This window comes from Rousettus aegyptiacus, unplaced genomic scaffold, assembly GCF_014176215.1.
Source record: "Rousettus aegyptiacus isolate mRouAeg1 unplaced genomic scaffold, mRouAeg1.p scaffold_m13_p_18, whole genome shotgun sequence".
NCBI classification, from domain to species: Eukaryota; Metazoa; Chordata; class Mammalia; order Chiroptera; family Pteropodidae; genus Rousettus; species Rousettus aegyptiacus.
Window position 1 is genome coordinate 14,972,423 of NW_023416293.1, and position 27,887 is coordinate 15,000,309.

The 27,887-nt window shown below is 67.2% G+C and overlaps 1 protein-coding gene and 1 long non-coding RNA gene across 6 annotated transcripts; one reads left to right on the forward strand and one right to left on the reverse strand.

Moving 5' to 3' along the window:
- Positions 1 to 27,840, reverse strand: SYT2 (synaptotagmin 2). Of its 5 annotated transcripts, none has more exons than XM_016130801.2 (9): positions 27,764 to 27,840; positions 6,937 to 7,131; positions 6,014 to 6,180; positions 5,032 to 5,151; positions 4,521 to 4,688; positions 4,076 to 4,243; positions 2,853 to 2,970; positions 1,997 to 2,130; positions 1 to 292 (listed from the first exon to the last, which is right to left on the reverse strand). In XM_016130801.2, exons 2-9 carry the CDS (start codon positions 7,112 to 7,114, stop codon positions 86 to 88), a joined length of 1,260 nt encoding a protein of 419 aa, XP_015986287.1. In that variant the 5' UTR covers positions 7,115 to 7,131; positions 27,764 to 27,840; the 3' UTR covers positions 1 to 85. The 5 variants fall into 5 exon arrangements, with proteins under 5 accessions (XP_015986287.1, XP_015986291.1, XP_015986286.1 ...); XM_016130805.2 differs by lacking the exon at positions 27,764 to 27,840 and adding an exon at positions 16,334 to 16,450; XM_016130800.2 differs by lacking the exon at positions 27,764 to 27,840 and adding an exon at positions 15,404 to 15,654.
- On the forward strand, positions 387 to 6,614 carry LOC107503006. The gene is made up of 4 exons (XR_001595126.2): positions 387 to 509; positions 4,100 to 4,234; positions 6,096 to 6,125; positions 6,306 to 6,614. It is a non-coding gene; the product is annotated as an uncharacterized LOC107503006 (long non-coding RNA).
- Positions 27,841 to 27,887: the final 47 nt, after the last annotated feature.

The window sequence follows — 27,887 nt, forward strand, 5'->3', positions numbered from 1 at the left end:
GCGAGCGCGTGGCGGGGGAGCCTCTGCGGCTGCGTGGCTGAGGTATCGTCGCTCCGGATCTCGTCGGCGTGGCGGCCGCCGCCGCCTACTTGTTCTTGCCCAGCAGAGCGTCCACCTCCTCCTCCGGCTTGAGCGAGTGCCACTGGGCGATGGGCCGCCGCGGGTTGGCCAGCATGTCGGACCAGTGCCGCAGCTCCGTGCCCGTGGCGTTGCTGCCCACGAAGATCTTGCCGATGGCCTCGTTCTTGCCCAGCTTGTCGTAGTCCAGCACGGTGACCACCACCTGGACTTTCTGCAGGGGACGGAGGGCCACGCGTTGGCGGGCGAAGGCCGGGCCCCCGCGCCCCGCGCCCCAGCTGCCCCCGCCGCCAGGCGCTCATCGGTCCGGGACCGCGCTCCGGGCCCCGTGCTGGCGCCGGGGCGCCCGCGGCGGTGCGGAGGAGCGAAAGGGGGGTTCCACCTCCGAGGCAGGCCACGATTCAAACAAAGCCATGGAGGTTACTAGGGAGGTAAGCACGAGATATTAGGGGAGCTCAGGAGGAATCGGGAAGGCTTCGCGGAGGAGGTGACTACGAGCTAGGAGGTGGAGACTGAGCGTTTCTCCAAGCAGGAAGGGGGAAAGAGGATCAGCCTGGGCGGCCGCACAGAGATGCCAGAGCATTTGGTGTCTGGGAAGCAGATGAAGTTCAGAGTCATGAGGTCCAGTGTGAGGCAGAGGCAGGAATGGGGTCAGCCCCAGGCGGGGTCAACCAAGGAGCACAGATTCGATCCTTTCAGCAAGCAGCAGGGAGCCTTGGAGAGAAGGCAGCCCAGGCGTTTCAGTGGAGAAAGTGGCACAGGGTGGAGGAGGTGCCTGAAGGGGGACGGGACGGGTGGCGGAGGCCAGCGGTCTGGGAGGGGAGATGTTGGTACCTGAGCCAAGGCAGTGGGGAGAAAGTGCGGGCTGGACTGGAGAGGCGTCCAGGGCGACTCGGTGGTCAGCCGGGTTGGTGAGGGACCCTCAAGGCCCTTCTCCCCCCTGACCCGGCCAGCTCAGACTCACCCTCTGGGACCAAGCCTGCCCTGAACTGTCCACAGTCTTCGCACCCTTGTTCCAGTGGCCTGTGACACCCCCCTTTCCTGACTGTGAGCTCCTGGAGACCGGGGGCCGTGTCTGTTACCCATTTGTCTCTCTGGCATCTGGCAAGTGCCTGGCACTTAGGAAATGCTCGGCAAAGCACGTGGGGCAAAGGTGAATGCAGAGCGGCGGGGGCTCTAAGGTGACGCCCAGGTGTCTGGCTCGGGCAGCTGGGTAGGTGGCGGGGCCGTTCATTGAAATCAGAGACTTTGGACAGGGCAGGTTTGGCTGGAGGGGTATAGAGGAGGTCACTGTGCCGGTTCAGGACACGTTGCATCTGAGATTCCTGGGCCAGAAAACTATCTTAAGTTCCCCAAAATAAGAACTGCTTCTGGTCTGACATTATCGCTGAGCTGCCTGTGTTCCCTTGAATTCTCAGTGACGACACAAACTCTGAGGATTGCCTTAGCACCCCTGCCCCCGGCCCTCCTGGGGGCGGGGTGGGGGAGGATGAGGGGCAGCTCCCTGCAAAGGAGAGACCAGGACTCCAAGCCCCCTGCTCCAGCCCAGATGCTGGGGGTCTCCTGTCCTGCCAGGGTCAGATCCGCTCATGCCAGAATACGTAGAGGACTGGCTGGTAGGAGGGAGGGAAGGAGGGAAGGAAGGAAGAAGAGAAGGAGGAGAGAGGAGGGGGTCCGAGGAGCTGGGTACAGACCTGGGCAGCGGAATGGGGCGGAGATCGCCCAGCCGGGACCACGGCGGCAGCCAGCCCACCTCCTTAGCAGCGCCAAATCCCATTCCCCCTCCCCACCCCAAAGGGCCAATGGCCACAACTTGCCTCCTCTGGAAGCCCCCCAGGCAGCATAGTGAGAGCCTGAGCTCCCCAATGGGCAAAGCGGTTCTGCCCCCAAGTGTTGGCCCGCCAGCCCCGCCCAGCACCTGAATCTGCTCGAAGGGGATCTCGAAGCTGAAGGACTCGTTGAAGTAGGGGTTCAGCGTCTTCTTCTTCACCGTCGTCTTCTTCTTCTTGAGCCTCTTGCCGTTCTGCATCAGGTGGATCTTCACGTAGGGGTCTGCACAGGAAGGCGCAGCCCAGAGGTGCGGTCAGCCCCACCCGCCCATGGCCACTGAGTCCAAAAGCGTGAGGGTGGCTGGGCGACGTCTGTCCGAGGCAGGGGGGAGGACTGCTAAGGGACGGTCTCCATCTGCCATCCCTGACCCAGTCTAATCCTGCTGACCTTGCAGACGGAAAACCAGAGCCCACAGAAAGGACAGATCTGCCAAGGCCACACCATGGGTTAGGGACAGGGCTGGGCTGGCAGCCAGACCTGCTAGTCAAAGCCCGAGCACCAGCTGCCACTCGGGAAGGCACGGTGATCGGCCACGCCACCAGCACGTCCCACCGTGCTGTGGGCCAGCCCCGCCCAGCCCCCTTCCGCAGCAGAGCCCCAGAGCCTGTGCTAGGGAAGCGTCCCAGATTTTGGTGGCACCGCAGATGGCGAGCCCCGTCCACTGCCTGTGCTGCGCTGACAGGAGAGTCCTAGGTCGCTGGCGTATTTGGGGGGTCCTTTCTCCGGTGGCGCCCAGGGCATGGCAGGGGAGCACAGGAAGGCAGCTCAGAGGGGCAGGGGCCCTCAGAGAAAGTAGGGGTCAGCAACTAGACTCCTGCTGCCTGGCCCTGCCCCCAGCACCCGCAGCTGCTCAGAGACGCCCCCTGGGGGACGTGGGTGCCGGGGCTCCGGCAGAGACTGGCTCGCGGCTGCCACCTAGTGGCAACCAGGAGCTCTGCACGCACCTGAGAGGCCGCCCACGTCCATCTTCTTCAGGTTCTTGGCCTCCAGGATACAGACCGTGAGCTTCCCGGCCGTGGGCACATAGCGCAGGGAGGTGCAGATGTCCCCCAGCTTCTCTGGCTGTCCAGAGGGAGAAAAGGGACCCGGGGTCATCTCAGCTGTCCCACTTCCTCTAGGAAGGCGACCAGTCTTCCTGAGACTAGCAAGGCAGTGGTTGGAGCCCAGCTCCCCCCATCCCCAGGTCTCACAATCTGTGATGGCTGAGCAGGTGTCTCAGCAGATGACCCTGTGGCCTCCTGCTGCTGCCCAGCACAGCCCCTGAGGGTGACCAGGTGGCATCAGGGCTCATGTCCAAGGGCCCTGGAGATGGAGTATCTCGGAAGGCTTCCTCCAGTTCCTCCCCCCACTGAGCCAGCTCCCTGTTGGCCATTCCTCGTGCAGAGGGATGTGTGGTTTTTAAAGAACTTTGCATCTCTTTTCTTATGTTACTGTCCCTGCAACTCCTTCATACAGACAGGGCAAGGGTTCCTTGTGACCAGCGGGAGATAGGCTTGGGGAGAGAGGATGTGCTTGGAATCCCACGACACCTGGGCACAGGGCCAGGGGGAACGCGAGGAGCACCAAGGGCTCCTGGCTCCCAAGCCCCCTGCCAACGCCCGCCGCAGAGTCACTGCTTCTCAGAGATGGGCCGCCTCGCCCCCGTCGGGCTTCGGGTCGGGCCCTTCCCCAACACACCGCGAACCCTCCGGTGAGGAAGGAGGTCTCAAGCGTCTCTTCCCGCCCCCTCACTGCCAGGGACCATGCCCAGACCACTACAGGGCTCGGCCGAGACAATCGGCATGTTTGGGTCCACAGAGGCCGCTCGCTTATTTGGTAAGTGAGCAGATGCTGTAGCCATTGCTAGAGGGACACGCTCCTATGCTGAGAGTCCTTTAGAACAAACGTGGGCTCTACTCGTGGGTAAACTGAGGCAGAGCCCCGACTTTCCCTAAATAACAGCAGGAACTTCGGAGTAACAGAGCGAGCATGTCGTTTCCTTGAGCACCTGCCAGATGCCACACATCTACTAGACACTACGACCTTTACACAGATATCATCTTCCCCTGCAGAGAATGAAGGAGAGAACCCAGGTCCGAGGACATTAGGCGAGGAGCCCAGAGCCACACAGCCAGACCCTAACGCGACCTGGAGGCTCGGCCCCATCACGCGCGGTCTCGGGCCTCACCTCCTCCTTCTCCCCGCCCTGCAGGTCCCGCCACTCCTCGACGGGCTGGCCCAGGTCCACGGTGTTCATGGGCACCTTCACCTCCCCGATGATGTCATGTTTGGAGAAGCGGTCGAAGTCGTAGATGGCCATCACCAGGGTTTTGCCCCCCAGCTCCTGGTATGGTACCTGCAGGGGCAGAGGGGCAGAGAAGGTGGCTAGGGGTACTGTGGGCAGAGCCCTGGCCTCTGGGACTCCTGGCCAGTCTGTGGAGACAGAAGACCCCTGCTCCTGGGGAACAGAGGGGTGGGGGATCCTGGTCCTCCAGGGGCCTGGGCAGAACCTCACACGTGGCCACTGTCCTGCCGCCACTGTCCCCAGCGGCAGTGCCTTCCGGACCTCAGCTACAGCTGGGACCCGGTGCTGGGTCAGGAGGCACCTGGCACCGTCCTCCAGCCCCCGTCACCTTGAAGGTGAAGGTTTCGTTGAAGGCAGGGTTCAGCGTCTTCCGATGCACTTTGGTCTCGTATTTCTTCTTCTTGTCTGGGAGGAGGAAGACTTTGACGTAGGGGTCTGAGGTGCCGCCCATGTCCAGGGCGGGCAGTTCGGCAGCCTGCAGGACGCCGACGGTCAGCTGGGGGGAGAGCGCAGAGTTTCAGGGCCGCCCCAGCACCGGCTGTGCCTGCACCGGCCCTGGCGGCGGGCAGCTGCGGGGGAGGGCAGGCCGGTGCTGGCGGGAGGCTGGGCCCCGTCTCCATCCTCAAGAGTTGGGGACACCGGCGGGGACACCGAGGTTGAGAGGGCAACGGGTTTGTCCAGTTGGTGGGCAGGTCTGCAGCAGAGCCGGCCCGGGGCCCCTCCTGAGCGCCAGCTGGGCAGCCGTGCGGCCCGGACGTCCGCACGGGCCCTGAGGTTCCCGGCCTGCCCTCCCCCGCAGCCCCCCGGCCCGCTGCATCCTCCGGCCCAGCCCCACGCACCTGGTTAGCCTGGAAGTCATAGTCCAGGGAGAACTGCAGCTTGCCCAGGTTCTCGGGCTCCTTCTCCTCCTCTCCCTCCCCCTCGCCTTCAGTCAGGCCCGTTTCCGCATCATCGTCATCCTGGCGGGGACTGTGGGGAAAAGGGACCTGCTACCAGACGAGCAGAGCAGCCCAGCTGTGCGGGGCGGGGCTCGGCGCTGGGTGTGGGGGGCGCGGCGCTGCCCAGGGTGCGCGCAGCCCCGCAGAGCCCCCCGCTCTGCGTCTGGGCACGCCGCCCCTGCGAGGCCAGCGCAGTGAGGCCAGGCACTGTGCCAAGTGCCCCACGGCAGCTTGGGGGAGGGGGTGCCTCCCCCAGCTCAGGCCTCTCCCACCCTGGGCAAGACCTACCGGAGGGCGTCCGGGCGGGCATCCGAGCGGCAGGGAGCGGCGAGTCCACGCAGCAGGAGGAGGAAAGCGCCATGAGAACAGACCCAGCAGCTGAGACCAGCTGGGGGAGTCACAGCTGCTTGGCGGGGCCGGGCGGGCCCAGGGCATTCCTGAAGCCCCTCCGCACACACACGCACGTGCACGAGCTCACGCACAAGCACACAAAGGCCACTTTGCTCCCTGGCTGACTTCCTGAGGTCAGGCACTTCCCCCCATCCTCCTCCATGTTGATTCCTGGAGCAAAAGATTCTTCCCAGTCACCCCGGGTGGGAGAGTGAAGCCAGAGGTCTCTGTCAACTCACAGAGGGAAACTAGGGCCTTCTGGGCTGAGCAGCCCGAGGACGAAGGACCAGGAAGCAAACCCAGTTTGGCCCCACCAGGGGCGTCGGGCCTGGCCGCGCCCGCCCCAGCCGCAGGTGGAGTCTTCAGGCCCCGCGTGGCCTCCCTGGGGCGCTCTTCCCCAGTTCTCGTCCCCGTGGCCTTTGGCGCACAGCACGTTGTCTCTGCGCGGAGGCGTCCGGGCTGACACGCGCCCTGCCCCCCGCGGCCCCCCTACCTGGGCCCCCTTCATGTCCTTCATGTTCATGGCGTTCTTCACGCCCTTGCCTTTCTCCTTCTTGTTCTTCTTCTTCTTGCAGCAGCACTTCTTGCAGATGCAGAAGCAGCAGGTGAGCAGCAGCAGGCCGGCGACGACGGCGATGGCGATCAGCGCCCAGGGCGGCACTGCCCCACGGGGAAGGCCCAGTCAGCCCCGCTCTGCCTCGTGGCCCCAGGCGCCGCGGCCAGAGCGCGCGCGGCCTGCGGCCTCCAGCGCCCGCGCCCCGCACTTAATCCCACGCTCGTTACAGATCTGCAGGTGAGACGCTTCACACGTCATCGTTAGCACCTGGCTCTGCCCTTAGCTGCTGGTGGATGCACCTGCCCGAGGAGTGGCAGCAGCTGGGGCCTGGGAGGCCCCTATCAGACGGGTGGGAGGCCCCTGAGGCCCACCCCATGCTCAGTCTCCCGAGGGCTGGCCCTGGGCGGCTCCCTGTGGTCCCCAAAGCCCCTCTCTCCCCTGGCGGCTGCTCCCAGGCAGAGCCTCCCTACAGCTTTTGCCAGGAACTCAGAAAGCAGGGGAACATTTATTTTCCCATCTTCCAAAGTAAAGTAGTTTCAAGTGTGACTGGAAAACGTGAGCGGTGATCTCTGTTTCATCATTTTTCATCTTATTTTGGCTTTACCTTTTGAGTTTTCTAGATTTTACTAGAGCGTTGTCCCCTTGGAGTTTGGGGCACATAAGCCCCTCGCTCCCCTCATCACACCAGTCCACACGCCCACATTCCTAGGGGCTCCCCAAATAACCCGGCGTGGAACCCGAACATTAGGAAACAATCCAGCCAATCCCGTCCTGGCGCTGCCCCAAAGCCCCGCCACAAGGCCCCGCCCAAGGCCCCACCCACAAGGCCCTCCCGGGTCTCTGGCCTCAGCGACACTCACGGGGGATCTTGTTCATCTCATTGAAGAACTTCTCCTTCAGCTCCGCGAACATGTCCTCCTTGGTCTCCCCGGTGCCCCCACTCTCGGTGGAGTTGTCCGCAGGCCCAACTGGCGCCGTGGCCGTGGCGGTGGCAGGAGCCGCCATGGGCTCCTGGTTCCTCTTGAAGATGTTCCTCATGGTGGCCCTGGGGACAGCTGCGAGCGAGAAGGGGAGGGCGGATGAGCACCCCGGGGATCGGTGGGGAGGGGCTCCTGCCCCTCCTGGGGGGCTGCCCACCATGTCGCGGCCCAGCAGGCAGAGGGAGGGCCTGTGGTCCAGACCAACCACAGGCTCCTCATTCCATCAGGGACACCCCTGCACAGCCTGCATGTCCCTGCCTGTCCCTCTGCTGCCACACACACCTCCTGCACGTGCGTGCATCCGTGCGCGCGCACACGCGCACACACACACACGCACGGGCACCCGCTGTTCCCTTGCCCACATCGCCGTCCCAGCAGACCTCCACGTGGCTCCCGCTCCTGCTCAGCGAGGTCCCTGTCGCCGCCACACTTGCGGCAGACCCGCGGCCCGCCGGCACCCCCTCCCCAGCCCCCGCTCAGCTCCGTCCGCGGCCCAAGTCACCGACACTGTAATTTGTGTCTTTCACTTGTCTCCCGTTACTAGGATTTAAGACCCTTGAATTCAGGGCCTTCGGACCAGCACGTAGTAGGTGCACAGCAAGCCCGTGGTAAGGAACGGGCAGGCCGGAGGCTGGTCACCCTCGCTCTCCAGCCCAGTGTAAACGTCTGCGGTCTCGCCAGCCGCTCGCACCGCGCCGGGCGTCCGCGAGGAGACAGACCTTCACACCCTCTCTTCGGGTGTTTTCGTTCCTACGTGTTCCACCAGAGGCTAAGGAAACAGAGATGCTGACAACGTGCCGCCCGTTCCCAAGGCTCCTGTGGGAAGAAGAGCCCCAGAGAGGTGTAGTGACTTGTCCAAGGCCACACAGCACAAGATGCTGGTGGCAGCGCTGGGAGCAGAGTCGAACACCCTGGGCCTCCGTCCAGTGCCCCACTTAGGGTGCAGGGTGCCTGTGTCTGAGCAGAGACGATGCAACAGCAAGTCCTCAGGGCCGGACAGCTGCCCCAGCCTCTGTCCCCAAAGCTCGGGGTGCAGCCCTGGAGAAGGCAGCAGCTGCAAGGGCTGCATCTGACAAATGACCCGGAGCTCAAGGCCCGCAGGACAGCGAGCAGCTCCGTTGGCGGAGAGCCACCTGGGCAGGAAGGCTCGAAACAGCACCGTTGGGCAGAGATGGCCGCGTGCAAGGGTCAGGCCGGGAGAGGGAGGGGCCCGGGAGGCTGCCATGGAGACCCCTGGGGAGGCGTTAGAATGCAGGCCCCCACCCCACCGAGCTCAGCGTTCACTCTGATGAGGTGGCCAGCCGCACTGGAAAAGGTCAGAGGCTTCGGGAAGACTCCCCAGAGGGGCTGAGGTTCCAGAGCAGTTGGTGGGAGTGAAGTGTGCCTGCAAAGCCTGGCGGCCCGGTGGGGTCTCCTCCTACCGCTCAGCACTGCGTGTGACCCTGGGCCCTGCCCTCCACCGCAGCCGCAGGGCCCCAGCGACGGGGAGACGGCGCGAGCCCCGCGGACAAGGGCCTCTGCCCCTCGCCTGCTCACTGAAGCCCACCTGCACACAGGGTCTTCCAGGGGTGGCACCCAGGCGCTTGGGACCAACCTGGATGGGTGACTGAGGGGGGACACATGGAAGCTTGGGGACCAGCAAGCATCGGGCTGCCTGCCCTAGGTCATGGGAAGTGGGGGTGCACGGTCGGGCCTGGGCGTCTGCCCCCAGAGTGTCCCAGGGCCACGGAGGGCCAGGGTGTGTATGAGCTGTGAGCGTGAGGCTTGAGGGGTAGGACCCGGGGGCTCCACTCTGCTCACGCTCAGCAGAGGCTGGGGAGCACTTGGGGGTGGGGGACGCGAACTCTGAGACTCAGCAGTGTTTAGTGACACAGTGATAGACCGCTGCCCTGCCACGTGAAGTCAGCCTTCACGCCAGATGCACATCTTCATTTTGAGCTAAAAAACATTAAAAATCGATGCATCGTCTTCCTGATTGAACCTTACAGGCTTTGAATGCCCCAGCTCTGTGAGCATGGCCTGGCCAGGCTGGAGGCTGGGAATGTGGCTGAAAGGGCCTGTTAACCTGGGCGTGCGTGCACACGTGTGCACAAGGTGCGTGTGAGTGCACATACGTGGTAGGGAGGGAGGAGCAGAGCTGGGCTGGGTGCCTCAGTCTCTGTGAGAAAAGTCAGAGGCACTTGAGCCTCCCCAGCCCTCTCCTGGGCTTGGACGAGGGCTACTCCGCACAGCTGGGCACTGCCCGGGGCCTGAGGTGGCTGGAGGCAGAGCGAGGCCCCTTTGGCCGAGTGATGCAGACGCACCCCAGTGCCGGTGTCAGCACCAAGGACAGCTCCCCCCCCCTTCCCGCGCCCGCTCGCTCGGCCCTTCCAGCGACCAGGCCGGGAAGGAGCCTGGCGCGAGGCCTGCGAGGCTCAGTGTGTGCACGTGCACGCATGTGCCGTGTATGTGTGCGTGTGACCACGTGCGACGTGAGTGCATGTGTGCCTGTGTGCGTCGTGTGTTTTCATGTGCACACAGACACACCATGTGTGTGGGTACCACGCATGACTGGTGGGTGTGCGTGTGTGTCCTGGCCACATGTAGGAAAGTGAGGTGGCCTGGGGAGGGAGAACTGGGGTCCAGGCCACACCACGTGTCCAGGATCACGGTGACATCTAAAGGCCCTGTCCTTGGCTAATGAGGACAGACCGCAGCACAAGTCGCCTTTCAGAGCCACAGGGCCTTGGGCGTGGAAGGGACCGCGGCAGCGTTACTGTCACCTCTTGCCCCTGCCTCTGGGGAAGGGACCCTCGGCCCCCAAAGGGGGCATGAGGTTTGACGCTGGTCTCTCTGTCTCTCTCCACCCTTTGCAAAGTGGCTTTGCCCTCCCAGCTGCCCTCGGCTTTCAGACGTGGTTTCTGAGACGCCGGGAGACCTTCACCCAAGTATGAGCAGCACGAGGCCTGGGCCTGAGACCAGGCGGGGACTTCAGGATGCAGGTGTCCCCGCGCAGCCCCGTGGGGCGGGCAGGTCTCGACAGGCATCACCGCGTCAGCTGCAGACAGAGGGCGCGCCGCCCGGTCTCCTGGGAGCGTGTGAGATGCTCATTACCGCCAGCGCCTCTGACAGGCCGTGGTCTCCAGCAACTGAAATGGGTCGTGCGAGTCCTGGGGGCACAATTACATTCCCCAAAGAAGCGACATCCTCCCCTGGCCTGGGGGAGGGACAGATGCCTGTGCCAAAAATGGGTGGATAGCTGTGTCAGAATGCTACATTCTGGAGGAGGAAGGGACGCAGGGAGGCTCGAAGGAGAGGCCAGATTCAGCCCAGAGCCACCCGCCAGGTCTGGTAGCAAGATGGACCAGCCACGGCCTCGGCCAGGAAGCCTGCAGGCCATAGGAGAAGGCCCTCGCGTGCAACGCCTGGCCCACCGCACTGGATCCAGGACATCCTGGCAGAGGCAACGGTCATCTTTGTCCCCGTTTTCACATGGAGACCACAAAGGCCCAGATTGGGCGAAGCCAGCCTGCCTGGGCCACACGCAGCGACTCAGTGGCGAGTGGTGGGTCCTCAGCCCTCCAGATCAGACGCCCCCGCCCGCCGCGCCCGCTCCCCTCCTATGCTTCTTTTGCTGCAAAACGTCCTTTCCAGTTTTAAGAAACATAATAACAGCCAAATCTTCACAGCACCGCGAGCCAGCGGCTGATGATTCTTGGAGCTCGACAGAAATGTCATCGCACTGAACCTTCACGCCCACCCCATGCGCAAGGCTGTTGCACGGGCACCCCGTGTCTGAGCAGCTCGGCTGCGCCCCCAGGAGCTGGCCTTTGAGCCCAGGCAGCCCTGCCCAGCACCGGCCCGCTGCGGGCTGCCCACGGTCGACCCCCAGAGAGGGGGGCACGGACACAGGGAGCCCACTGCAGGCAGCGGGCTGTGCTCTTCCCGGCCCTGTGCTGGGGGCCGTGGGGACAGGTCACGATGTGCCCCCAGCAGCTGGCTGCCCCGAAGCGAGCTCCGGCCAGCAGCGGGGAGCTGGCTGCAGCCAGCAGAGCTGGCAGCTCCGGGACAGACACCCACGGCCCCACGGGCTGCAGTGTCTCTGCGGCCAGGGCTGGCCGCCTGCTCCCCGCCATTCAGTCACCCAGCTAGAGCAACGCTGGGGGTTGCTCTGGGCCGCGGGACCAAGCTTGGTCTTGGGTGGCAGCCCCGAACCCCGCGAACACCACCGTGGCCTCTTTGAGGACAGGGAAAGCAAGCGGTTCCTCTCCCAGCAGGGGGCGAGCGCGCCGAGCCCACTCACCCGGCACAGGAAGCGCCTCCGAGCCTCATGAGCCTCCTGCTGCTGCGTTGCCCATGGCCTTCCCGGGGCGGTAGCTAAACCACTAAGGCGCGATCGCCCCGGAGAGGCGTCCGGACACTGCCGAGGGTTCAGCCGAGGAGACGCCGTGGGCCTCGGGCCTCCCCCCACGTCGGGGCACAGAGAACGGGGAGCAGGGGCAGAGAAGGGAGCCGGAAAGGTGGCAAACGAAGGCAGAGGAAATGCACAATGAGGACCTGGACCCGCCTGCCTGCGAAGCCAGGCCCTCGCGGAGACGCACACTGGCCCCAGGCTGTCTCAGGCCCGCGCCTGAGCCGCAGTGAGCAAGGCCCTGAGGGCACCAACAGCCGCCCACGCACACACCCGGCCTCCGCCTCGGCGAGGGCCAACAGCATTAGAACGAACTCCGACTTCACAAACGAGGAAACCGAGGCCCAGGGGCTGTGGCCGCCTAAGGTCACACAGCACGTCCAGCCCTGCCACACCTCTGCCCACCCCGGCAGGGCACGTGGCCGGGCACTCTGGCTCCTGGGGTCCCTGGGACCCCCACTGAGGCAGAGCCCTCCTCTCTCCTAGCCCACTATTCCTGGAAGGCCGGGCTTGTCCCGGCCACGGAGAAACAGGGTGGCGGAGAGCGGGGACAGAGCAGGGGGGTCGGTGTGCGAGCAGAGAGAGTGGGGCCGGCTCTTCGTTCCGGGGAAGGCTCTGCTGCAGATGACTTCACCAGCCGGGAGAGGCTGTGGGGGGCGGGGGCCGCTGAGCGGAGGGGGACGGGGGGCGGGGAGACCGCTGTCCTCACTCTGCAGGGCGGCTCTGGTGATCACCCTGCAAGTCTAAAAATCTTCCCCTGCTGCCCACAGCCACTGTCCCGAGAGGTGCCAGCTGCCTGCTGCCAGCCTTTGCTGTCACTGCCAGTGCAGCTGCCACTCACCGAGGACGCAGAGGGCTCACATGGCACTAAGCATCCTACGACAACCCTAAAGTGCCCCCACTACCCGAAGCTCAAAACATGCAGTAACTCGCTCAAGGTCACCTGCTGATGCCCAGCAGGGCCGGGGACTGAGGATGTGGCCGGTGTGCAGGGCCTGGAGTGGCTCCACTCACACGGGGCATTTGTCTTGAGCTGCGTCTACACTGGGGGCACAAGCCCAGTGCACTGGGGGGTCCTGGAGGCCACCAGCCCTATTGTCCACCCAGCCAAGTCCACTTCCTGTCCTCAGACCTCAGCCGGAGTGGCTGGGCAGGAAGGGCCCTGGGAGGTCACCTAGGTCGACCCTTCCCATGTCCAGGAGAGAAAAGAAAATGAGGGGTCACAGGGCACATGGACCGGAGAGGGCCTAGACTTCAGCTCAGCACCCCCAAACTTTTAGGGGGCTGTGGGCTGTCAGTGCAGAGTTTTCTGATCATGACCCCTTCAAGTTGTCCTTGTCTGAGGTGGGTGCAGGCCTGCCTAGAGCCAGGGGACAGACAGTGACCTTGGGGGGCCCTTGACAGCCCCCTTCAGGCCGCGGGACTCCCTGGGAATCGGCCAGTGAGGCTCTGTGCCCGCAGAGGATATGGCACCAAGGCATTTTTGGAGGCTCTGAGGATGGGGGCCAGGGGCCAGAGCTCACCCTGCTGCCTTTGGCAGAGGGGAGCTACCGCGACTGCAGAGGCCAGGCCGCCAGGAGCAATGCTGCTGGTGAGGCCGCACCCCCAGCAGGCCTCGCTGCACCCCAGGGTCGCAGTGTCAGGGCTGGGAGAGGCTTAGGACACCATCCATTCCAACGTCCCACTTCCGATGACTACGCCGAGGCCGGGAGGGGTAGGCACAGTGTCCAAGGTCAGAGGCCAGGATAGAACGAAGGTCCTGACGGCCCGGGGTGGGGGGTGGGGAGGGGTGGCGCACGCAGCTCCGCGCAGGGAGGCGGGACAAAGCGCCGGGCTGGGGGCAGGCGCCCGAGGGCTGGCGCGCCCGCCTCCTCTGACCCCGGGTCCCCATCCTCGCCCCCACGCGCCTCCATCACCCTGACGCTCAGAGTTGTGCAGAGGCTCGTCCAAGGTCACACAGCAGACGGAGCGGAGCATGCGCTCTGACTGCCCGGTGCCCCTTCCCCGCCCCCACCGCAGTCTCCGCAAACGCGGCCGCGGGCGGGGATCCCGGGGCGCTGGGGCACCCACAACTCCCTCGGTCTCCCCCCCCCCCCGTTCACCCATCCGCGGCATTTGACGGAGGACGAGAAAGTTTCGGGAGAGGAAGGGGCGGAAGACGCCGCGACCCAGCCCCGCACGGCTGCGGCGGGGCGCGGGGGAGAGCGAGCTCCGCGCGTGGGCCCGCGGGCTCCTCCCCATTGCGGGGCGCGGGGGTCCCAGGCTTCCCGCACCCACTTTCTCCGCACTGCCTTGCCCCGCCTTCCCGCGTTCTCAGCTGGGGCGCCGTAGCCTCCCCGCCCCCACCCGCCGCGATTCCCGCGCGGAGAAGCAGGTCGAAAGAGGGGGGTCCCCGGGGACTTTCGAGCCCCCGCCCCTGGAACTAACCAGGCGATTCCGAACGAGCGGATCCCCGAGCTCCGTCCCGCACTTAGTTTATCCCGCTGCGAGCGCCGAGCCCAGAAGTCCGACTGTCCCGGTCCAGTGACCGGCGACCGCCCACGCGCCAGGCCCTCGGGGCGGCGCGGACGCAGCCCCGCCGGGGACGGGGGCGTCCGGGCGCCGAGGCCGCGCTCGCGGGCAGCGCGGGGGCGGGACGGCGGGGTCCGCTGCGCCCCTTCCCGCCGCCGGCCGCTGCGGCTCCTGCGCCCGCGCCGCGCGCTCTGCGGTAGTAACCGCGCCAGCCGCTGCCCCGCCGCGCGTTGACATGCTCCTCACATCCGCCCGCACGCGGCGCGGCCCCGCCGGCCCGGCGATCCCCGCCGCGGGGTCCTCCCCGCGCCCGCTCCGCACTGGGTGGGGGGAGGAGGGCAGGCGTGAGCGGGAGGACGCGAGTGGGGGGACGGGCTCAGCTGGCGCACCCCTGCAGAAGTTTGGGGTGGCGGGGCCAGCTCCTCGCCCCCGGAGCCCGCAGGGCGATGCGGAGAGGCCCCCGCCCCCTTCTGCGACGCTCCTAGCGCCCACCGGCTTTAGGGGCGTCCTGGGTGCGGGGACTGGCAGGGGGCGGGGCCGCAGGGAGCCGGTTAGCGTCAGGGCTCAAGGCCGGAGGCCCCCGGAGTGCGGGGAGAGAGGGAAGGTGCGGGGAACGGAGACAAAGGGCGGGGCGCGGGCGGGGCTTCCGCTCCCAGAGCTCGGACCACGACCACCCCGACCACCCCAGCCGCGGTCCCAAGGGGACGTCCTGCTGGCGCGCAGGGCTCCGCACCGGCCTCCCCCGCACTGACAGAGTGGCGCCGATGGCCCCTGGGGGCAGAGAGTCTGCAGCACCCTGGGCCCGGCCTCGGCCGTGGGCACACGGCGCCCCCCACCTCCCCGCGGCTCGCTCCGTCCGGGGCAGGCGAGGCCCCCACCCTCCCCAGCTCGGGCAGGCGGGGCGGAGCGGCGGGGGGGGGGGGCGCAAGCCGAGACCGCAGGATGCGGGCTCAGCAGCGGAGTTGGGCGGGTGTCAGGCTCCCAGCCCTCGCCCTTGACCTGCGCGGCCCCCTGTCCCCCACCCTCAGCAGCAGCCACGTCCGTTGCTTCCGTTCTTCATGCTCAGAATCCTGAGCAGTTGGGGTTCACTCAGAAAGCGACGGCGCCGGGGAGGGCCTCACTCGGGGCGTTCCAGGCGGCTGCGCCCCAGCGAGCCCGCGGCGCCGCGGGGGTTCCCGCCGCCCGGGCGAAGCCGGGCTCCCCGCCTCCCGCCCCCCGCCGCAGCGCTGCGGCAGGCGCTCCCCCTCGGCGGCCCAGGTCTGCAGGAAACGCTGACTCGGGGATTTCCAGGCGCGCGCGCCGCCGCATGCGGCTGGCGGCAGGACCGAGACCCGCGTCTTCCTCAGAGGGCGAGAGACCTGGGGCCTGAGGGCTCAAGGTCAGATGCCGCAGGGGGGCGCCGGCGCCCCCACGCCTCCACCGCCACACCCAGCTGGCCTCCCGCACCTGTCACCTGGCCGTCCCGCTTCCGGGTCTCCCTGGGGAGAGAAACGCTTCTCTTTGAAGGTCCGGGAGCTGCTTCTGGCGGGAGGAGGGAGAGGAAGGAAGCCGGGGCGCTGCGTTCAGGGGAGGCGTCCGGGTTTCCTGATGCCGAGGGTCGCAGGACGCCGACCTGCTGGCCGCGCGAAGCGTCCGCCCTCGCGTCTGCAGTGCGGTGCTGCTCCCACGCGGGGGGGATGGCGGCAATGGCCCCCGGGGCTCCTTCTGGTAAAATGGATCTAAAGGTACCTGAGCCTTACTCAACGCTGCCCCAGGAAAGCAGGGTCCGATCACAGAAGGTCCGGCATCCGTGTGGGCCCCGATGTGCCCTGCAGCGTGCCCTCTGCCCTCTGCCCTCCTGGGGCGGGGATTCTGGGGGCGGCTCAGATGCCCCAGGCCAGCCACAGGGTGGTGGCAGCAGCTACAGCCCTGACCGGACTCACTGGCCCTCCTGGGCCAGCCCCAGGCAGCAGCAGGCAGGAAGGGTCAACCCATCACGCCACCGAGGCATCAGAAGCGCCCAAAGCCTTCCGAGGCCCCGCGGCGGGTTTGGTGCGGAGTTAGGGCGCGGAGCGGGGCGCGGGGCGCGGGTGCGGCCCCAGCTCCGCCCCTCCTGCCGCCCGCTGCAGGCGCCCTGTCCGGCATTTCCGCGGCCTCGGCCTCGCCCACCCTGGCTCCGCCGCCCTCTGCACGGCGCTGGCAGACCTGCGCTCCTTCCGCCACGGAGCCTCCCCTGCGCCGGGGTCCCTGCCCCACGGCCCCCGCCAGGGCCTCTCCCTCATGTACCCCGCGCTTGGCACTTGCCCCCCCCCCCCCGTCGTTTCTTGTCCTTCCCCTTCCCCCACTTCACTGCAAGCCCCAGGGCAGGACATCCCACTGGCACAGAGCGACACAAACCTTGGGGTTCTGAGGCTCAGCGTCTTCAAACCCTGAAAGTGCCACCTGGAGGCTGTGTGACCTTGGGCAGGGCGGGAACCTCTCTAAGCCCCAGCTTTCCCACTGACAATGTGAGGATTTCAATGATAAAGCAGGGATCAAAGGGACAAGGACGGACTGACTGACGGCTCCATCCCTGGCCCAGCCACGTCGCTCCGGCAGGTGACGAGCATGGCTGAAGGAATGAGGGAGCGGAGAGCTCCCTCTGCTCCCCGCCTCCCCCGCCCCCCCCCCCACACGCACTAAACCCAGGTCCTCGCTCCCTCCCCACCCCTCACCCAGCGGCACCTGCGGCCCTCGCTTCCGGGATAAGGTGGACGTGGACGGACGGCAGCCCTGTCCCTCACCGAAGCTCGAAGCTCGGATCTCCCGCCTGTCCGTGCTGGCTCGGTGTCCGCACGCCCTGCGCCGCGGGCAGCCGGGGGGCAGGCTAGCCTCCTCCGCGGCCGGGAGCCAGCTGCCTGCAGGTCTCCGGCGCTGGCCACCGCAGCGCGGCCTGCCTGTCAGGCCACCGCCCGGGGCTCCCGCACGGTCTCCGTCCTCTTCGCTCCAGCTCTCAGGAGCATGTTCCTGTGGGCACGCTGCTCCCCTACGTCACGGAATTAGAAACCTGAGGGACATTTTCAAGGAAGCCACACGACGAGTGGCAGCGGAGTCTGCAGTGGTCCCTCGGAGCCCACATCCAGGTGGAGCACTGTCTGGGGAAGCTGCACCCGCAGAACCGGGGGCCAGTGAGCAGGGGGCGATGTGTCCGGAGAGGGGACGCCTCTCTCGCTTTGACCTGAGAGGCGCCTGCACTCAGAAGCCTGGCTTGCTGGGGGCCGGCGCGTCCAGGGGGCAGGGACAGCGGGGGGAGGCCCTGGGGCCTGCGGACGCGGGGCTGGCCGGCAGTGTCGGGGGCTCAGCCTCCATCCCGTCTTCCCGGGACCTGCCTCAGTCCCCGCGTGTCCCCTGTCACTCCTCCTCCAGCGTGGCCCCCGCCCTTCCACAGGAGACGGTCCCAGCTGCAGTCTGAATGAACAGAGCTCTCGGGGACAGGAGTCGGGCCCCGTGCGATGGCACGGTGCAGCCTGGGCCCAAGCAGGGGCAGCGGGCAGCCGTGCGGTGGTCATCAGCCCCTCTGTCCATTGTCCCCTCAGGGCCTCTTGGGGGGTGGGGCGTCTGCCTGACATTGACGTGACTTGGGCAGGTTGCACCCTCCGAGTCTCAGACCCTGTGCAGAAGGACGGTCTGCCCCCATCCGGCCCCCAGGGCCCCTTCTGCTCTGACTCAGACTTCGCCTCCGCCATCTTGGCCAAACTCTTCTGGACAAGACCCAGTGAGTCCGTGTCCTCAAAGGGGATGTCCAGAGGCGTGTGGCACCCCCCATCTGGGAGCTGCTCAGTTCAAATTCCAGGGTGGGACAGGCGGGGCCAGTCTCGCGGTCAGTGGCATAGAGTCCCTTCATCGGCTCAGGCCGGTCCAGCCACCCATGCAAGGGGCGTGCGCACAGGGGAGTCCTGGAGATGCCCAGGGGCGGGAGGCCTCTGTCCCCCTCCTGCACTTAACACGCGGTCACTGAGCCGGGCCCTGCAGGGCGCTGGCGGGGGGGGGGGGGGCGCCGGAGGAGGTCCCCAGGGCCAGCGTCCAGGCCGCACGCAGCCCGCTCTGCCTGCTCCGGGCTCCGCCCAGCTTACAAAGCCCGCCCTGTCTCGGGCTGCTGTGTGTCACCTGACGGGCTGTTGCCTTCTCGAGGGGAGGGCCGAGCGCTTCTCCCCCGCCTAGGACAAGTGTCGTGAAGCCTGCAGCTCTCATCAGCCGACGGGCTCGGCTCTCGGCAAAGCGGCAGCTGGGCAGGCGAGTGCTTGGCCTTCGTGAGAGGGGCCGGAGCTGACGCCGGGCCCGCCACGCCGCTAACAGCCAACATGCCAGCCACGGTTCCGCCCTAAGCGTCACGGCATGGAGCTGCGAGCGAAGGGGAGACGGGTACAGACGGAGAGCCGCTGTCGGGCGAACGTCCCAGACTCACAGGTGGCATGTTACCTGCTCTTCTCGCAACGCGACTGTGACACTGCGAAAGGTCTGTGCTCCTGCCCCTTGCAATCGAGCAGGTTCTGCGACCGCTTTGACCAGCAGGTACTGGTGGCCGTAAGCTGCATGACAGATGGGCCACACAGACAGGGACAGAGCCCCCAGCCCCCTGCCCCTGGCCGAACGCCCAGCCTGCTGGCCACGCGGCGAGCCGTCCTGGGGCGGCCACTCTGGCCTCGGTCCGGGCGCTCGCGTGGAGTGGGGGCGAGCTGCCCGCCCCGCCCGGACGTGCGGGAGCAGTCGCCGTGGTGGCTTCCCGGAGTGGGCGTGGGGTCCACGGGTGCCCCGAAGGGTGCTCCCGCCTCCCCGTGATGTCCTCACCCGCCACTTCTCCTGCTGAGGAGTGTGTGTGCACTCGTCACCTGCGTTGTTTTTAAACATACGGGGGAAAAGACTGACAAAACATTGAAAGCTGCTAATTCTGTGAAAATGAATGTTTGTTACATTTTTCTGCTATTTTAATTTTCTAAAACAGTTTTGTTAAATATGGCAAATATGAAGATCCTGATTCTGTGATCTCTGCGAGTCGGTTTCTCCCAAAGCACCCCGCGCCCCTCGTCCTGCTCTGCACTCTGAACACCCCCAGACCCACCCCCCTCGGCCCGCGGGAGCCCTTTCTCCCAGCCGTCCCCGCTCCCCTGCGTCCGCCCCTCGCCCCCTCGCACCACCCCCGGGGTCCGGCTCCAAACCCACCCAGCCCCTCCTCCACCTGCCACTTGCCTCTTCCACCTACAGATACACTCGTTCGTCCCGTTTATAAACTCACGCGCATGCACATGACCTCCAGCTGACCTCCAGCTGCCGTGCTCCCCGTCACCACTCGGCCCCCCTTCCTCCCCGCCGCTGACCCTTCGACCCAATAATCTGCACCCTCTGCCCTCGGAAGTGCCAGTTCTGGGAGGCGACCACTCGGTCCCTGCCTTGCCTGACTTCGCTGGCACCCGACGACGCCCTTCACCCCACTCCTCTCCCCGTGCTTTGAGGCGACACTCAGCTCCTGTTCTCCCGCGGCCTCTCCCCTCCCTCAAGCTCACTACCCTGCTGCCGTCCTGCTCGGTGTCCCCAGGACGTCCCCCCCCCCGCTCTGTCTCCCCTCCCCGCCCCAACCCCACGTCTCCCGGCACGAGACCCACACTGGCAGCTCTCAGTCATTTCCACAGAGATGCCTCAGACTCACCGTGTCCAAAGGCAACTCCTTCTCACCCTCACGGGGACGCGACCACCCGCGCCGCGCCCCCGGCCGCCTCACCCGCGCCTGCTCCTCCACCTCCCACTGTGATCTGGCGCACCGGCCTCCCTAATTAGCTCTCAAACGCAGACTCTGCGTCCCAGAGGCTCGGGCCCTCATCACTGCTCACCCAGATTCCACACTGTCCCCTCCAAACCAGGATCCCATCTCCGCCAGAGCAGCGTCCTCGATGCTCGCGGTCACGTCGCCCAGCTCCACGCCCATCGGTGGGCAGACCCACACACCTCGCCGGGCCCTGCAGGTCCTTCCCCGTGGGCCCCGGCGCCTCGCGCCACCCACCTTCAGCAGGGGCTCCCCGTGCCCAGGTGCCAAGGGGCCCCAAGTCCTCCCAAACGCTTGTGAACCGCCGCCTCCTCCGGAGTCGCCAGCCCCCCCAGCACGGCTGGCATGTCCACCCTTCTGAACTTCGTCTCACGGTTTCGAAGTCGCGTTTCTCCCTGTCACTGTCCCCAGCGTCTGGGCTCTCCGGACGCGGGCCAAGGCTGTTCGCCTCTGTCTCGGAACCCAGCACCAAGCGCCCACTTAGCTGGGGCTCCAGACATTTTAGCTAAATATAGAGCTTCGTAAAATCAAACATAAAATTCAGAGGATCCTAATTAATCTGGGCTGTTACACACTCGTCGCCGAGACAGGAAACCAGAACACACCAGCGTCTGCCGTCAGGACAGGCCGCAGACGGCCGCCCGCGCCCGCGCCGGCCTGTGGCGGGTCCCTCCCCTCACCCCAGGGCCAGCCAGCGGTGGAGTGCAGTGGGAACTGCTGGGCAGGACGGCGGAGGGCGTCACCCCCAGCCCCCACTCTGCCCCTGCCCCTCCCTGCTTTCCGCTCCTGAGGGCTGATGCCGGGAGCCCGCGCCCCGGCCCGAGCCACGCGGTCTGTGGCCCTCGAGGGAAAGCGGTCAGCGCGGCACATGCCCCAGCAGCTGGGGGCAGCCTGGCCCTGCGGACAGGCCTGGGGCAGGTGCTTGGGCCGCCGAGGAGGCCGCGGGGCGTCTGGACGGGTCCGCTCCCGTACTCGTCCAGGAAACACGTCCCGACCTTCCAAGTGCCCGGCGCTGAACGAGGCCTAGGCCGACACCCCAAACAGACCGAGCTCTCACTCCACCGGAACCGGAACCGACTTCCGGTGAGCGCGTCCAAGGTCGTCTCCACAGGCCCTGTGCTCCCTGGGTCCAGTCAGGGAGGTGGGGTGCCTGGCTCCAGAAGAGGGGGTACCTGGCCCTGGGAGATGGGGTGCCTGGCCAGGGTCTCAAGTCAGCAAGGGGCATAAAGGGTCTCCCACACACGGGTTCCCCCTCTCCCCTGCCGGTCCCTGAAACTGAGAATCCCGTCCTGGGGGTGGGGGGCGGGTCAGGCCTGCTGCCCTGCGCTGTCCGTGGTGCTGAACCCCCAGTCCTGCAAAGTGCCATTGGGCACAGTGAGGGTGCTATGGGGGTTCTGGGAAAGGAGCCTAGACTGGTTCCAAGGGACACACAGCAACGTCCAAGGGTAAGGGGACAGCGCACGGGGGGGGGGCGTCGGGGGGTACAGTGCGGGGGGGGGCAGGGACAGCGCTGGGGGGGGTACAGTGCAGGGGGGGGTCGGGGACAACGCCCCGGGACAGCGCCCGGGGGGCAGGGACAGGGCACCATCCTGCTCCCTTGCCTTTTCTCGTCTGCTTGAACTGAGTGTGGCCACCTGATTCTCACATGCTGAGGTGCAGGTCCTTCCAGAGAAGCTAAGGTGAGAAGATAATGTGACTGGTCCGGGTTAGTGCCAGTTCCCAAGGAGGAAGTCGCCAGGTGAACCTGAACGGTCCTGCCAGGAGGCTGGAGACTGGTTATCAAGAACCTTTCTAGATTACCCTCCAAGTCCGAAATCGCGACTGTGGCCCTTCCGTGGCTCCTTAGAGTCAAGTGTGTGTGTGTGTGAGGGGGTCTCGGAAAATAACTGCCGCCCCGCCCCTGCCGGCGGTGAGCACCTTGGACTTTCCAGCTGGCGTAAAGCCTGAGATGCCTCTGGAAATGCCTGTGACGACATCGGGGCTGTGCGTGAAGGAACCGAGCCGCAGCCGGCGTCTCTGCCGGACGCTCTCCGCGAGGTCCCTCCTCTTGGCTGTCCCTTCAAAACCAGGGTGACTGATCGAGGCGGTGGGCAGGGCACGAGCAGACGGGCCCGGTGAGGGAGAGGCGCGGCCGCCCGCGTGGACGGCCCCCTGCGTCCCGGTGCGGGTCTGACCCGCGGCCGAAGGCTCCCGACGCCGTGGGCACTGCGCACGCACCATCCCTCGCCCCAGAGATCGCGCAGCCCTGGGCACGGCGGGTTTGCACCTGCTGAGCCCTTTAACGCCAGGATTCTTCCCCCCCCACACACGCACTGCGACATACTCGCTGGACAGCAAACTGTGACAGCCGCGTGGCCGGCTCCCCCCAGCACGTCTGACCCACGTCCCCGTGGACGGAGGGATTCTCGGTGCCCGCCGGTCCCTCCCTCGCACCCAGCCTGCCCGGACTTGCCTCCCCTTGGCAGGGGGTCTCACCGCCTGCTCGGCCTCTGCCCACGTCCCCTGTGCGTCCCCAGCGGTCTCCGCGCCACAGGCTAATCCCTCCGCCTTCCTCACACCGAACCATTTTTAAAGACGTGGGGCATCTTTCTCCGAGGAGACGGGGGCCAGGGTCCCAGCGGACCTTTTGCACCCCTTGTGCAGTGCTCCCTGCCGAGCACACGCGGAGGACCCGTGACCACAGGGGACGACGAAAAGCCCAAGGACGGGAAGGGTGCAGGGAGGACACCTGACCCCCTCGCCCGCTGGGACGGCAGAGGCCCCGGAACACGGCCTCGTGGGCTGCCAGCCCCATGCCCGGAGAGCCCGCCCGCAGCCCACGTTTGGGTCTGAAACACGGGCTGCCCCGGCCTCCCTGAGCCCCCAAACTCAGCCTCCCATAATCGCACTGCCAGCAGCCGATACGGTGCTCAGAGCCATGTTTCCATCACGGCAGGACAAGAGGGCAAAGGTGACACTGGGCTCGACGTGCCCAGCCTGGCACAGAGCGCTGGCTCCTGTCGTCTTGTCGCATGAACGAATGAATGAGCGCGTGAATGAATGAATGGAGTAGGGGCCTGGGCCATGCAACACACACGAGAGGCTGCGGGGCCCGGGGTCCCGGCTTCTCGTCCCGGCTCCAGCGCTCGGGACGGAACAGGCGAGGCCACGACCGTCCCTGCTCTAGCACGCGGGACGCCGAGGCGCCTCGTCCCCACGGGGGCATCGAAGCCGCCTGCGCTTCGGGCCGAGGACGCATCGGTCCAGCGAGCCCTCACGCACCCTCCTCCCCCTGCCGGCCCCCCCACCCCCGTCGTGGGCCGGTGACAGGCCCCAGACACACTGTCCCGTTCACCTCGGCACCGAGACCACCTCCAGAAAGTGCCCGTGGACGGCTTCGCCCGAGTTAGCCGACCACTGACGGGGCCCGGACAGGAGCGGTGGTCTCGGTCTGCAGGCTGACCACACACCTGGGTGCCCGAGCCAGGCCCAGGCCGGCCCCTGCCGGTTCTGCTCAAGCCTGGAGGCAGAGACGAGGGCACCTGCCACCAGAGCAGCCGCGTCCAACCCCATCCAAGGCCTCAGGTTCCGCTCCACTGTGGCGGGGACAGCGCGGTGACCAGGTGACCAGGACGTGTGGCACCTCCCTGGGCCCTGCAAGGCCACGGCGGCTCTGGCACCGGCGCTGCTGGCATCGAGGAAAAGGGCCGAGAGCCGCAGATCAGCCTGGACCTCACGGGCCCCTGGAAACCGTCAGGGACTCCGGGGGATCCTGGGACAGCTCACGTAATGTCACGAGGGCCACTTCCCCACATCACTGTGTCCACCGTCAGGCGAGAACCCGGAAGCTCAGTGTGAGGCGTGTGGCCGCAGGTGGGACATGGCCGTCTGGTTTGGACGTCTGGCTGCCGTCCGCCCCTGATGCCCGGTCCCGCCCCGTCACCTCGGCCCCTCGGAGCTCATCGCCTGCACCCAGGTGGGGCTGGGCGCCACCGCGGGCCGGCCCGTCCTCCTGAGCTGCGGGCAGCACGCGGTCGGGCACCAGAGAGCTCACCCAGTTTCTGGGCCGTGTGCCCCTCGCCTCCGCAGGCCGGAACGATCTGGAACCAGGGCGGCCTTATTAAAGCGATGCCTCCCGCCCCGGGAGGGGCCTCCCCTCGGCTGGCCGCACACTCGCTGCAGCCGGCGTCCACCCCACGTGCTGCCCCAGGACGTGAGTGACTCGAACGCCTGCTCTCCTGCTGCCAGCACCTCTGCTGGGCTCGGGCCGCGGGGTCCACCCACCCCGCCCCCTACCCTGACCCCGGAGCCCCCTGCCAGCCCCACCCCCTCTATCCCCGGTCTCCCCAGACCCACGCTGAGTCACAAACACATGCACAAAACAGTAATGGACAAATCCCGCCTCTGACTGCAACATGCCCTCGCTGCTAAACTCCAGCGCCACCCACCCACCCAATCACAGGGATCCCTGCCAGGTTCCGCCATGGCCTGAGGCCTCAGGGGAGCCTCCCTCAGCCCCTGCCCAGCCGCTGTCCCAACCTGGTCCCGGGCTGTCCAGCGACAAGGCCCGTGGGCTCCCTGGGCTTTCTGCAGAGGGACGGGCCAGGAGAGCCTGGGCCCAGCAGCCGGCCGTCCTGGGGTTGGGCAGCACCTGGGAGCCCAGCAGTCCCATCGCGGACGCGCCCACCACTGGGTTTCGGAGACCGTGAGAGGAGGGAGCCCCGATGACGGAGGGTGTGGTCATTTAGAGCTGCCCCCGGCCTCTGGCGCCCAGGACGGGTGCTCAGTCCACGGGACCTGGAACTTGAGGTAAAGGGCGGCCGCGAGGCCAACGCCGGCCCCTCGAACCTGGGCTCGCTCAGACCTCAGCGAGCCCCCTCCCCTTCCAGGCCCCCCACGTGCGCACACACGTGCCCACGTCCTGCCGAGTTTCAGAGGGAGCCTCGGTGCCGATGCCATGACGGCAGCAGCCGGGCGGGCAGCCGGGCGGGCACGGCCACCGTCGGCACCGGCAGTTCCGGGATGCAGACGAAGGGTCACGGGGACGGACCTCCCGGAAATCGAGCTCCCGCGAGGGCTGGCTCGTGGCGCGGAAAGGAGTGCCCGAAGTCAGGGGTGAGACACCGAAGAGCCAGCGAGGACAGTGGAGCGGCCCCTCCCCGAGTCTGTACAAGCCACAGGGCAGTCCCAGGAGCGCAAGGGCTGCCTGGGGTGTCGGGGCGCCCCCAGGCCCCTGACGATCGCAGAGCCCGCGTGAGCCAGGTCCGATCTCTTGACACCCACCCCAGATGTGACCCGTGCCACGGACGCCGACCTCCTCTCCCCTGAGAAGCCGACTCGGATCAGCCTGCCCAGGGCGCGGTGAGTGGCAGGGCCAGGGGCGACCCGGGCGGCCAGCCGCGGTCACTACGCTGCCCCCTAGAAAGGCCCCTGCCACCTGACCAGTCCCACGAAATGACAGGGCTTCTCGCGACTCGGGACCGCCGGCCTCTGTGACGAGGGCTCGGCCGCACTGGCCGCAGAGCCTGCGGGTGGGTCTGTCCTGCGGGCCATCTCCACCATGGCCGTCGCTGACCGAGCACGCTCTGCCCCGTGGGGAGGTGTTCTTACCTCTGTTTTAGGGGTGAAACTCTCCGGACCCGGTCGGGTCGCCCGCTGTGTGCTCTAAGCACCCCGCGTGCCTCCCTAACACCGGCATGACGACCGCTTCACGCACGTGGCCGCTACTCGCTAGCTCGTGAGTGCCGCGAGGACAGGAGCCGGGGCTGCCCGTTCCTACCTGAAGCCCTGTTGCCCAGCCTGGCTCCCGCACACGCGGACGCACAAGCTCACGGCTGGGTGAACACCGGCTCTGAGCCCGGGCCCGCCAGGGCGCAAGCCCGCGGCCCAATCCACGGGGCCCAGAACAGCACCCGGAAAACAAACGCTGCTGAGTTGATGAAGTCACACGCCGTGGCCCCGAGGTTTGCACCCGGCCTCTTCCCCCCACTGCCTCCTCTCCCAGCCCCCACCCACACTGGGCAGACGCCTCTGCTGCTCCTCCGCCTGCCACTCAGTACCTAGAGAGTCCCGTCCCCCTGGGCTTGTCTGCTATCTGGCTCAAGAACAGCAACCCAGATTCAGCTTGGACCCAGATCAGGAAAAAACAAAAGCCAAATTCCGCAGCCGACGGAAACGGCGTTTCTGCTCGTCCACAGGCCTGGACGGTCCGAGGGCTTCTGTCCCGGGAGGGGCGACAGGCCGTTCTCCCAGCACACTGAGCCCCCCGCTCCCCCCTCCAACCTCCCCACACCGGGCTCCCAGCACCTGCTCCCCCTGGGACTCCTCTCCGAGCAGGAGACAGGAGACCCAGCCGAGGACCAAGCCCGGGAGAGCCCTGGCCCGGGGAGGACACGGAAGTCGTCCGTGCAGCCGCCCCCCAGCCCAGCCACCCCAGGGCTCGGCAGTGCCGGGGACAGCCCTGCTGCAGCTGCTGGAAGCCGCCCGCGTGTGAGGTCGGGAGAAGGGGCGCCCCCACCCTGCCGTCAGCTCACCTGGGGCACCCCCCCCTTCCCCGCCCAGAGACTGGAGACCAGCCGGCTCCCAGCCCTCCTGTGGGCAGAGCAGCATGTCCGGACACCACCCACCTCCTTTCTCTCCAGCCCACACAGCTGACAAAGTAGGACCTATGTTTGCATAATCTCCCCCCCAAAAATAAAGTTGCTGAACGAAGCTGACGCTCTGGTCTGGGCCCTTCCTCCGGGGGGTCAGGTCAGCGTGAGGCCAGAAAGGGGGCTCTCGCCCGCCTCCCCGCCATCAGCTGTCCAGAAGCGCGTAACACCCCTTTGGGCAAGACAAGGAGGGACGGGAGTGAGGCTCAGGCCCGAGGCCCCCAGGGGCGTCCTAGAGGGCGAGGGCTCAGCCGCACTGGCCGTGGCCCGGGCTGGGGCGGGGCTACCTGGGCCCAGCAGCACTGTGCCTGGCTCGGCCCCCGACTCTGACTCAGCCCCAGGGCCTGGGCACCCCGAGGCTGCAGCCGCAGTGCCTGCCAGGACACAGGCGGCGGGCACGTCCCACTGCGTCAGAGCGGCCTCGTCAGAGCGGCCTGCCCCTCCCACCTGGCCCTCCAGGCACCGAGCGGTGCCGGGCACGGGCATGGCCCCTCCTGGGGCTCCTCTGGTGGTCAGTGGTGACTCCAGCAGCCTCCGGCTGGACGTGGCCCAGAGCAGGGGCGACCCCTCGGTCACACGGCTGCCGCAGTGCCTGGGCCAAGGACGGCCTGGGACACACAGAGACTCCCCACTGGGCAGCAGCGGGGCAGGGGGACGCGCCCCCTGGCCCCAGCTCAGAGCCGGCCCACCTGCCTGGGCTTCCAGGCCGCCAAGACCCGAGCCCTCAGCCTGGCGCGGTCCCTCGCGCCCTGCGGCCCTGCAGGGCCGCCGCCAGCTCCGTCCTGGCACGGGCTGCACTGGCAGGGAGCACCGGCTTGCTTCTCCACTCAGCAGGGAGGGGGGTGCTGCCCAGGGGGCGGGGGCTCAGGCGGGGTGACCGGCTGCACCTGCGGGATGTGGGAATGCAAAGGGGGAAGGAACAGGGGGACCTGTGTCCATGTCCTAAACCCCGCCCGAGGGCGCGGGGGAGGGGGACCTCAAATGGGACGGTCGTGGCGACAGGGGTGCCGCGCGGGGGAGGCGGCTGCAGCAGGACCGCCGTCCTCGTCCTGCTGAGTCATGAGATTTGAGGAGCGGCAAGCGGCTGCCGCCCTGTCCCCGAGCCCGTCCCAGAGCCTTTCCGGCGCGTCGCGCGTCCCGAGCGGCCCGAGGTCTGGGCCTCCTGGGGCGCGGCACCCCCTGCCCTCCCCGGGCGCGGCCGCGGCGCAGGGCGGGGGCTTCGCGGCCCCGCGGAGGCGCGAGTCCCGCAACGAGCGGACGCGCCAAACTCCCCTCGGCCACAACTTCCCGCGCCCCCAGCGCAGCCGGACCTCGCTCTGCGCCCCTCGGCTCTGGCAGAAAGCCCGCCCGCGGGGAGAAACTTTGGGGGGCAGGGGCGCCCCCCGCGGGGCGCGGACTCACCGGAGTGGCCAGAGCAGTGGGAGAGACGCGGCCACGCGAGGCCGAAGCGAGGGGCGGCGAGGACGCGGCGCTGGCGCTGTCCCCGCCCCGGTCCGCGTCCGGAGTCGCTCGGCCAGGAGGCTCG

Excerpts from the sequence above, each read along its gene's own strand:
- SYT2 (XM_016130801.2), bottom strand. The coding sequence starts at position 7,114 with ATGAGGAACATCTTCAAGAGGAACCAGGAGCCCATGGCGGCTCCTGCC. Across the intron at positions 5,152-6,013 it reads AGGACATGAAGGGGGCCCAG|GATGACGATGATGCGGAAAC; the intron begins GTAGGGGGGCCG and ends AGTCCCCGCCAG. Across the intron at positions 4,244-4,520 it reads ACGAAACCTTCACCTTCAAG|GTACCATACCAGGAGCTGGG; the intron begins GTGACGGGGGCT and ends CTGCCCCTGCAG.